The 11,891-nt window shown below is 32.0% G+C and overlaps 2 protein-coding genes across 2 annotated transcripts; both read right to left on the reverse strand.

The window, feature by feature from the left end:
• Nucleotides 1–6,204: 6,204 nt before the first annotated feature.
• On the reverse strand, nt 6,205–7,294 carry LOC108459397 (40S ribosomal protein S29-like). Its single transcript, XM_017758759.2, has 3 exons — nt 7,132–7,294; nt 6,563–6,662; nt 6,205–6,426 (listed from the first exon to the last, which is right to left on the reverse strand). The coding sequence occupies exons 1-3, from the start codon at nt 7,191–7,193 to the stop codon at nt 6,418–6,420; spliced, it is 171 nt and encodes a 56-aa protein (XP_017614248.1). The 5' UTR covers nt 7,194–7,294; the 3' UTR covers nt 6,205–6,417.
• A 1,539-nt stretch (nt 7,295–8,833) lies between these two features.
• Nucleotides 8,834–11,434, reverse strand: LOC108459466 (FAD-linked sulfhydryl oxidase ERV1). Its single transcript, XM_053027191.1, has 6 exons — nt 11,113–11,434; nt 10,806–10,880; nt 10,631–10,678; nt 10,131–10,195; nt 9,507–9,584; nt 8,834–9,306 (listed from the first exon to the last, which is right to left on the reverse strand). The coding sequence occupies exons 1-6, from the start codon at nt 11,362–11,364 to the stop codon at nt 9,192–9,194; spliced, it is 633 nt and encodes a 210-aa protein (XP_052883151.1). The 5' UTR covers nt 11,365–11,434; the 3' UTR covers nt 8,834–9,191.
• Nucleotides 11,435–11,891: the final 457 nt, after the last annotated feature.

Raw genomic sequence — 11,891 nt, forward strand, 5'->3', positions numbered from 1 at the left:
TTGATTCTACCTTAACTCTTGAAGTATATTTTGATTTTTAGTTGTGTTGTGAGCATTTAGTCATGAATTAAAATGAAGGAAATGGTTGTTGTTTCATGTTCTTTTGATGAAAAATGGAAGATAGGTGAAGTTGAGCCAAACAAATGAGCATGCATGTGCCTTAGATGCTAAAGGGAAAAATCGGCTAACATGTTGTGCTTTAAAATGATGAAATGGAGATTATACTTAAAAATCATAGATATGTGATGATTGATTGGTGATATACATGTTTAAATAACCAGCATGCAAGTTAGGTGTGAAAGAGTGATTTGGTAATAAATCTGCTTGGGACAGCAGCAGTAACGTGACTTTGGAAAATCACCATAAATTGTGGGAGATAAGTTAGAAGCTGAATAAATTATGTTATTAAAGCTTATTGAGTCTAGTTTCTAATGAAATAAACAAGAACATATTTTGAATTCTGTACAATGAGAAATTTGATTCGTAATGAAGAGTGGTCAGATTGGTCAAACAGTGAAACATGGGAAACTTTAAGAAAAATCTGGTATTGATTGGCCATACCAAAAATTCTGAAAATTTTATGGATAAAAGATATATGAGTCTATTTTCAGGGAAAATTAACGGCACTTGATTTGGAGTTTCGTAGCTCCAGTTATAAATAATTTAGTGACTGTTGCTCAGGAAGACAGCTTGCAGTGAAATTATGATTATGTGGTAAACATTGACAAAAATTGTTAATGAGTTGCTTATTGATTTCTTATAAGCTTACTATGATCTGTAGGTGTGGTTGGCGAATATTGTAAGGGGTTAATCGTAGTTTGTATTTGAATAGTTAGATTAATGTGTTAGTAATCCAATTGTAGGCGGTTCGTGTGTGGATCTCGTCGAGATATCGTCGCATAAGCAGTGTGTGTAATCGACACCTCTCATAGACTAGATTGGCAAAAGCGAAAAGCGAAATGCCGAAAAGTCAGATTTTGGGAATTTGCGAGTGTGCGAATGCTCGTAAGATAGTTGGGTTTGTATATTTGGTAATCTAAAGTAATAAACTGCGATGCTGCGATTTAAAGACGTTTTGATAATTTAGGCTTAATGGGCCAAAGATCGGGTTCATGGGCCAACGGGCCCAATTCGTAAGTATCTTGCGTAAGTGTTCGATAGTACGTAAATAGTTAGGATATGCATGAAAACCCTGAAAGTAGCTAAATTACTATAATACCCCTATGTATGGAAAATTATGTTATACCCTAGGTGCAAAATTACCGTTATACCCGTAGGGTTAATTTTGATTGAAAAGCATGACGATCGATTACGTATGATGTATGCCATGATTATATATCATTGCATGGGGACATGGGTTATATTATGGAGGAAGCGTTCGGTGGCTATGCCACAAATATTCGATCTAGTGGCTCGCCACAAATATTCGATCTGGTGGCTCGCCACATATATCTGATTCCGTGGCTCGCCACGATTATCAGATCCGTGACTCTGTCACATTATTCGCTCTGCAGCCATGCTGCAAATTCGTGGTGTGTAGCGGTTGGGTGGGTCGAGTTGTCTCCCCACACGTGTAAGGTTGGTACGGGGTGTATACGGTTGGATATGGTTGGGTTTCGCATAAACATGTAATATCATTACGTTACATTGTGGGCCTATGGGCTTTATTCGAATCATTGCAGGCTAAGGCCAACTTATTCTATTTCGTGGTTTGAGCTGATATAGGCTATGGTTGGGTTATTTTACACACTGAGTTTCCCCAAACTCACCCCTTTTATTTTCATCCACGCAGGTAATCCCCAACCATAGTGGGCTTAGAGCTATAAGGGAATTCGGAGTGGCCACCCGTTCTGAAAGTTTGATTTTCTTCTGGTGAACTAGACATCCTTTTATTTACGTTTGAAGTTTTGGGTTTTTAAATGTAATAAGGTCACTTAATTATTTTTGATGGTTTTAATATGTATTACTAAGATAGGTATTACTTATTTTAACTGTCGAAATTGGATAGCTTTAAGGCGCGTTTTTAAAAACAACAATTGATTTCAAAATAACACGACAACAAGCAAAACTTCCGCAATGAAAGTATTTTCCAAAATTAATCACTTTTCCTAAAAATGACTTAATCAAATCGGTTTCCTAGAAATATCCATGACGTTAAGGTGTGGCAATGGTGGTATGCATGTCAGGATTGGATCCGAAGGAGCTTGGTACTTAAGCAAATCAGATGGACTCACCACCTCTTTTCTAGTTTCCTACCTGGTGCACAGCTTCCATTCGCTTTAACCCTTAATGAATTAATCTTTTGAACATCAAGTACGATTTTCTGGACTTAGAATGAAATTTTTTTTTTTTTACATTTTTGATGTGGCATGTCGGATCCGGCCATAACTTCTGGGCCGGGTTTGGGGTGCTACATAGCCTTCTCTAGTTTCGCCCCTGTCTATCATGCATCATACTGCATTGGTAGAACACGTCATGCTTACACATCCTGACGCATTCTAAAATGTATAATTTGTAATATAATAAATTACAAAGTTGTTATTTCCATCTATGCACTTTGAGTTTTTTTCCCTTCATTTCCATATAAGTCCTCCCTCGACCCTCATTCAAAACATTCAATTAATTATAAGACAACAATTGAGTCCTTAAAAACACAATTGATGAGACAAGATCTATATATGATGAATCGATGAGTTAAGATTTATAAATGTCGCATTCAAGAAATACATAATTCACTTATCTAATCTAGTATTAGACTCAATTATTAACAGAGAATCAATCATTAAACATAAAATGGATATTATCAATTTGGTTAAACAAATTCATTGTATCACAGAACAAATTATACACACTTTTGGTAAGTGGCAAACAATCACCATTAAAAGACCTAATTTCATTTGTTTGAGCCTCTAATTCTTTGACCTTTTCTGTCCTATATATATGCATTCCGTCCATAAGAATTCCATTCCTTAGCATCTTAGAAGGCTAATAAAGCATTCATTTTTAACCTTTTTGCTTGTTTCTTTTGTCCAAAGATCTTTTAGCAATAGAAAACATATGAAAGAAAAGTAGGGGAAGACAAAAACTTGATATGAAAATGATCGAAAATGAGGATGATCTATTGATCACATTTTTGAAACGCCGATCTGGAATCTATAAAAAAAATACATGAGCTCTCCATTTTATGTGGTATTGAGATTCTTTTTATTATCTTCCCTCCGAGAGGTAAATCTTTTTCATTTGATTACTCTTCTATTGAATCTATTGCTAAACACTTTTTGAACAGAATGCTTTATTAGTCATCTTGGATATTTTAGAATTATAAAGTTCTTATGTGATAGGATGCATATATAAAACATAAAACTCAAGAATTAAAGGCTCAAACAAATGAAATTAGGTCTTTTGTCACTTATCAAAAGTGTGTTTATTTAGTTGTGCTTAGTTAGCGTACTATGAAAAATCTATTTCAACAAATTGATAATATCCATCTAATGTTTAACAATCAATTATCATCTTAGTAATTAGTCTAATATTGAATCAAGTAGGTACATGTATTTCTTGAATGTGGTATTTATAAATCTTGTCTCATCGATTAATTGTATATAGATCTTGTCTCATCAATCGTGTTTTTAAGAACTTGGTCATTGATAGCTCATCGCCCACAAACATATTGCATTGTATTGCCATTTTTGTATTGTGCAAAATGCTTGGAAGAGAGAACCTCTAAAGAAATGGAGAAAAAAAAGGACCTAAAGTGTATAGAAGGAAATAACCGATATCTAATTTATTGCATTGCTAATCATGGTATATACTATTTTTGCAATGCAATAAATTAGATATTTCTTCTATGCACTTTTAAGGTTTTTTTTCATTTATTTGCAACCCTTCCTTCTTTCAAACATTTTGCACAACTTACATGTTACACAAATTGTAAAACAATGCAATATGTCTACAAACTATATGACAACAATTGGGTCTTTAAAAGCACGATGGATGAGATAAGATTTATATATGGTTGATCAATGAGATAAGATTTATAAGTATTGTATTCAAGTATATATCTTTACTTGATCCAATATTAGACTCAATTACCAACAAGCTAATAAATAGTTAAACATCAAATGGATATTATCAATTTGTTGAAACAGTTTCTTCATAGTACCATAGGCTAATTAAGCATAATTAACTATACACACTTTTGGTTCTTCAAACTCTAAGAGTGGGATAGACACTAATTGTTGGTGGAAAACTCCCATTTATCAACTTAATCCGAGGGAGCTTCATGAACTATACTCCCGTTTCTTGAAACTTCTCAACCTATTCCATATTGTCTAGTACAAGAAGATTGCAATCGTTTCTTCAATGCATGCTTCAACGAATCTTGTTGAGGATATCCTTACTATCGGCCACAATCCTAACAATTTTAAACAACTTAAACTGTGGAGTCTGCCTCGTATTTACAAGCAAACATCTCAACAAGGAAAAGTCGATGTCGTGACAAGACGACCACAACGTCCCAATGAAAAGATTGGCCATGTCCCGATGACTCGACGAACGACGTGCCAACAAGGAGCATGTGACGTGGCGATGTATTCCCCAATTCAACCTGGTTTTCTTCTCTTAGTTAAATATTGCTATTGTTTTCCCAATTAAATCCTGATTAGTTTAGGTTATTTTAGTCATATTTAATCTAAGAATTTAACCTATAAAAGGACTAAGTAACCTAGAATAATAATCTTCGTCATCTTTTAAATTGAGAGAGTTCTGTGAGTTTGGGGAAATTTTGAGTTTTAGCCAAAGTACTTTGTTCTTTCGAGATTTAGGGTTGTTTATTGAGATAATCTTCATCTTGTACTCTATCAACTTTTTCTCATTTAGTAAAGTCTCATTTACCCGTAATTTTTTGCCCTTTTTTTGAAGAAATTTTTTCACGTAAATATTTGTGTTTGATCTTTTCTATTTTTACTTTTATTTTCTTGTTGCATATGCGGGTCAATCCCTAACATAAACTTTCCTAAAATATAATAAAGCCCACCTTGTAGAGCAAACCAACATCAAGTCTTGATGAACTGGCATATATATATTTGTATACATTATTAACAAAAAAAACTTGAATAATTAATTAATTTATTTAGGTCTCAAAATTATTATCTTAAAAAATTTAAACTTTTTCTTTCTTTATATATTTTTGAAAATTAAAAGAATTAATATATGTAAATTTGAAATTTTAAAATTATTTTCTTTTTTATATTTTTATTGAGAGAGATCAATTTGTTTATTTTCAAAATTGACAGAAACTATTTACATCAATATGTTATTTGAATTATTCGAATTCTAAAATTTTTAAAAATGTTCATTAACTAAGTCTAGTCAAATTTAGACTTAACCTAAGCATGATATTAACATATTTTATGTTTACTCAAGCCTCACCCTAACTAAAATCTAAACCTAAACTTTGCCCAAACTCACCTATATTTGTAAAAAACTAATTCAAGTCCATTGTAAATCCTCTATATTATTTTTAATTTTTTTAAAAATATTTATTCTATTTTATTTTTATATAATCTTACCATTATTTTAATATTTACTAATCTAGTATTATATATTTAATATAAGTTTTTTTAATAAATTCTAAATTATATGATATATAAAAATAACATAACATATAATATTCAAAACTTAAAACAAGTCAAGCCTGGCCCAACTCACATTTTAAATAGGCCTAATCTTTTAACTCAAGTCCATTTTTCAAACTTAATATTTTTTTCAAACCCTCCCCAATTTCAAGCAAGCCTTTAAATCTAAATAAGTATCCCAACCCATCTCATGAACAAGTCTGTTTAAGTTTACTTAAAAAAATTAAATAACTCAATTCAATTGACTTAAAATTCAAATTTTTTCGAATCGAGTTTTGCTCCCCTCTACAGAAAATAACAAAAAAAAACAAATTGATATAATTGGGTGACCAATTTAAAAAAAAATTAATATTTGGTCACAAAAAAAACATAATGTAATTTCCAGCATGTGCTTGTTGTCATCCATTTTCTAACCTTCAAAAATGGACCACAATTAACAACAAAAACACCAGCAAACAACAATACTTTCATAACCAAAAATAAGTTCTCAAACAAGTTAAAACCTTGAATTCCATTTATGGAATTGCCAAATGCTAATAATAAAATCATCATCAAAATGCATAGGAGATTATACCAAAACTAAAAATAAGAAGTAAGATAAAAACAGTATGATTACTTCAGTGAGAAAACAACAAATTATCCTTTGCAGAAACAAAACTTCAAGCTCTTAAACTAAATTCAACAAAAAACAGCAATGTTATCTTAAAAGTTGCTACAATTTCGAAACAAAGGTTCATACTAGCCAAAAAGTGTTTCCAACTTCTAGCCATATAAACATTCCTCAGCGGTACTGCAAAATAGAAGACATAAGAACAACACCCAGAGGTTAAGAAATTGCTGATACAAAAGAAAAAGAATATGAAGATTATGGTAGCGATAAACGATTAACCATCGAAAGAGTAATCAACGAAGTAACAATGCGATACCTTAATGAATCCAATTTCCTTGGCATTGCTACGGAAGCACTGTCTGCAACACATGAGCCCGTACTTCCTGATGATGGCATGAGGGTTTCCACACACTCGGCTATAAAAACAGAACGAAGAAGAAAATCTTTTAACCAACACATTACCCAAATTTGGCAAATACCTTGAATTATAGCTATGGTAATGTGATTATATACTTGTAAGATAAAACATGAATTTCAAATCCACTAATAATTATAAGAATTTCAATTAATGGCATCCAACAAATCCATGAATTTGAATAGAAAAAAACTATCTTATCACGTAATATTAAATCGATTACAACTCAAATTCCCAAACGCAAAGCAGTACCTCAAATAACTCAAAACAGTCTCAATCTAAGCAAATACTACGCCATTAAAACCCTAAACCACAAAGATGAGCACGCTAATTCGTTGGATAAGTGCGCTCAAAAATCAACAACCTAAAATTTCATTTCCTTCCGTTTGACATACACTAAAAAGTAACAATAGTAATTTATTTGAAATTTCTAAGCAATTAAAGAAGGGGGAATTGAGAGACGAAGTTACCATGCGCGAGAGCCAGGGCCGTAGGTTTTGGGGTGAGAGTTCCAGACGTTAGAATGACCCATGATTGATTACAGATGGCTGCTCGTCGAAGAAAGCTCTGCTAAACGGAAGCGGCCTAAGTTTCGAGGAAAGGTTTAGTTTAGTGGGAAAATTGGAGTATTTATAGATGTAATCAGAAAACCCTAGGTTTCAAATTGTCAAGGTTGGGCAAAAATAAGTGATAAAAATAATATTTAGTTCATGAACTTGTTCACTTTTACACTTTAGTCCTTGAGTTCTTTTTGCATATTAGTCCTGAAACTTGGCATTTTTTCTTAATTTGATCCCTGAAATTAGATTCTATGTATGTGATATCATCACTTGAAATTTTAAAAGAAAAAGGGTTAACTACACAAATAGTCACCCAACTATTAGTAAATTTCTTTTTTGTCACCTAACTATTAACAAATTTCTTTTTTAGTTATACGATTATGAAAAGTTACAAAATGGTCACCCAACTATTTAATTTTGTTGTTTTTTTGTCACCAACTACCTACTTAAAAACGAAAACACCTAAAAATCCAATATAATTGGGTGACTAAAAAAGATAAATTTGAGTAGTTGTTAAGTTTGGAGACTAACATTGACAAATAAATTCGAGAACCAATAAGTGGAATCTTATTAAATTCTTGATTCGTCCTTGTAAGAAAAATTTCAAACAAAATGACTTGCAATTTTGGAAATGATTTTGAAATATATACCAACTCGATTAAGGAGTGCTTTAATGAGTTACTGTCATAAATCAATTCGAAACCAATTCAATTAAAATTTATTTTAAAACCCTATTTTAATAAAAATTTATTAATATATTATTGTTTTCGTCTTTCCTTATTTTTATATAAAATATTTAAATAAAACAATTACAAATACACTATCTAAGGATTTAACTGAAACCTAAAACACATTAAATGATAAACACATTTTGTACTTTATCATTTCTCCTATAATTTAGTAATATATATTTTTCATATAAATATAATTTTAATATCATGTTTATCTTTTACTCACGTAAATGAAATATCTGATCTAAGGCTTGGTAAAAGCCACCACAACCGGAAAAAGAAAATTGTTAATTTAAGACTAGAAATGAACGAACCTCCATTCGATTCAAAAAAATAAAAAATTTAAATCTCAAGTTAATCTAATTGAGTTATTCAATTTTTCAAATCAATTCAAATAAGTAAGTCGGATTTCAAGTTTGAATCAATTAAATTTTACAATTCAAATAACAAATTAATATAAATACCCATTTAGTCTTTTGTCAATTTTAAAAATCAACAAATTAGTCTCACTTAACCAAAATTACAAAAAAATTCAAAATAAATTTCAAATTTTCAAAATAATTTTAAAATTTTAAAATATTTATAAAATTGCAAATTTTATATTTTTAGAAAATTTAAAAATATCTAAAGAATATATAAATAAAGTCAAAACTTTTAAAATTTTCTAAAATAATAATTTAAGAATGTAAACAGGGTTTCAAATTTATGACATGAAATTATAATTTGACGTGTTTAATTTTTAATTTAACTCGAACAATTTAACTCGATTCAACTTGACTTAAATTTCATTTTACTCAACTTGATTCGAAAAAATTTCAAATCGAGTTAAGATGATAAAATAGAACTCATCAACTCGAGTAACTCAAAAAATTTTCACTCGATTCGACTTAATTCGACCAAATGCTCTTCCTATTTAGAACCATTTTCATAGAACCTGTGCTATACAAGTTGAAATCAACCTTGAAGTACCCAAAACTTAATTGGTACATAAAATCATTCAATTTTAAAGAGTGACGTTCAACAATTTTGAAACTTGAATTTCAATATCTGTAACCAGAGACGAGAGGACTTCGAGCTTAGGATGTATAATTTTTCCAACTACTAGTGTAATCATCCAACTCAGTTCTTCCACCCTCTCTTCCTTTCCCTCTTCTTTGCGCCGGTAGTCATCCACTCGGTACCAAGAAACAAATAAATATAAAAGCAGGGTTTAAACCACCACTATCTACATCCATGAACTCAGGGTTCGATATGCTTCGATGTAGTTCCTTGCAAATCACAGCCACGCTGCTCACAATCTAGCTTGCCCCACCTTGCATCCACTCGCTCACATGGGAATATCAATTTTCCAAGGCTAATGGAAACAACCAATGTCAACTAACTATAGTAAAGGCACCGAATAAGGTCAATACAATTATATTTCAAAGCTTAAGGCACATGCTTATTTGGAATAATCGTTACGGTAGGGCACTGTGGCATATCTGCCTCGGCAAGTATGCTAATTGACATGCAAACATGAGCTGCAACAATAAAGTGATAGACTATGGAATTTACCTTCTGTTAACAACGTTGTGCACGTGACAGAGCCACTGAGAAAACTCATCATGAGATCCAGCCATTACAGGGTTTGCTCTGAAAAGCATATGCATACATTAATATCAATGGAAGCCATTGTACATACATATATACATACACATACATTATATATATAGGAAGAACCACCAATACAAAATTTTGATTGAACCAAGTGAGAACAATCCAACATTATATAACATTATGAATAAACAGGGCAACGGTAAAATCGATGTACGGCCTTCCACAGCTTTCCTCCCAACTAAATGATGAATAACTAGATCATCGAACAAACAAATAATTTTTTGATTTAACCAAATATTGACTTAGAAGTTTTATCATATTTCACTTTGCAGTTCCAATAATTCCAGGACCGAGTTACTTTTAGTTTATTTCTCGCTTTTCCTTCTAGCTTTTATTGCAGATACTTATACTAGTGCTGCCACAATTTCAAACCTGGATGGGGATGTGAAGCCAAATAGCTTTCTGGTCTTGCTCGGCAGTCACTTTTGATTATACCATCTAAAAGAAAGGCTAACGGAAGTGGTTGCATGAAAATTCTTAACACGTATCAACTAAAGCGATGTGGAGCAGACAAAAAAATACCTCAAAACTTCTTTGAAGTGATCTGCACATTCCTGGCAGGGGTACATTCGAGATAATATTGACATCTGCAAGTTGATCACTCGTCATTGGTCGGTTTAAATAGTTTATAAAGGACAATAAGCTATCCTTACAATTCTTTTGATGTCATTAAAAGTCTAAATAATCAAAAACTGATATGGTAGACACTTAGGGAATAATTAAGCTAAGCAGTACTTTAGCATCATTGGACTGAACTCATATTTTTTGTATGGCAAAGATATCCTTCATATCAGTTTTACAATTCATAAAGATTAATCCTTTCAGGGTTCATAGCTGCCCCTCCCAACAATATTGTCTCTAGAATTCAAACCTGAGTTCTCACTGGGGAGTGCTATGTGTTTAACACTACACCTAACACTTGTTGGTAACTTAGTCTACTTTTAGTCAAACCTGTATCGGGATCGAGCTTCATTTGATCTCAGAAATTACAAAGATTGAATAAGGAAATTAAGATATTATACCAGCTCTTTTACATCCTTCTTTTGCTGCCTTGTTGGATTTTCAGGATACTGAAAAATAAATAAAATGGTTAAAGAAGCCTCATTCAAACGGTCATCAGGGCAAAATCGTAGGCATTATAAATGAAAAATAGAAAGGGGGGGGGGGGACCAAAAGCAAATGTATAAATGAAAAGACCTGGGCAGCAAGAGTGTGAAGAAAAGTCCAAGTAGCTCTTCCAAGTTCTTCTTTAGTCACCGGTGCAGCCGGTTTCTGTCAATAAACATTCAATCGACCATGTTAATTTTATATAACTACAAAATGGGTCTCAGAAATGAATAACAATTTCTTAAAAAGAAGATAGGCGTCATTTGGAAATTTTGTCAAACAGTTAATGAGCAAAACTACGAGCAACACCATTGATTAATTTTTAACAGCCTCGAAATCGATACCAAGCAAACAAGCATATCAATGATGACCTATTGGGAGGAACGCAAGTAAATACCTTGACAAGAAAATGGGTATTTGTGGCAGGGGAGTCGGCGTTTATTGATGATGAAATAGAGATGAGAGGGTTTTTCTTGGTGGGTAATGAACGATGAGCCTGTTGAGTGAAATTGGCGAGGTGGGTTTGGACACAATTCGAGAATCTTTCAACAGTTCGGAACAAAGCTTGGAAAGGATTTGGATTTTCAGCACCCATATCTGTGCATGAACATAGAGAGATAGAGACAATGGCGGGAAAACCAGAGCACATATGGAACTAAAGGCCCAATTTGGGCACTCCGCTAAATATCTCATTAACACACTACTTTTCATTTTAGGAGGCAACAAAAGGTTAAAATTGTCAGTAGTTCCTGTACTCTTTATAAATTTGGAATTTAGTCCCTTTTCTTTTATTTGATTAAGTCCCTACAAACATAAAAAATATCAACAAATGTCTAATTATTTGAATCCATCAAAGGAAATTAATCTAAAAATAATAATAAAAGTAGACCCTTTTAACCTATTGTTTTTATTCTAAACTTAAAACATAAAAAAATTCAATAATTAAAAAAAGGTAAACGCAAAAATAGTCACTTTTGTTTGTCTCAGATTATCTTTTAATCACTTATGTTTGAAATATTACGTTTCAGTCAGTTAAGTTATTATTTTGTTACGAAGTGATTACTCTACCGTTAAGCTCCATCAACTCCCTAATGACGATGCTACATGGCAGTCTAAATGGTTTTTTTCCTGTTTGTTAGAATATTCTTAATAATATTTTTTAGGCTACTTTGAAGG

The sequence above is a fragment of the Gossypium arboreum genome, chromosome 4 (assembly GCF_025698485.1).
Source record: "Gossypium arboreum isolate Shixiya-1 chromosome 4, ASM2569848v2, whole genome shotgun sequence".
Lineage (NCBI taxonomy): Eukaryota > Viridiplantae > Streptophyta > Magnoliopsida > Malvales > Malvaceae > Gossypium > Gossypium arboreum.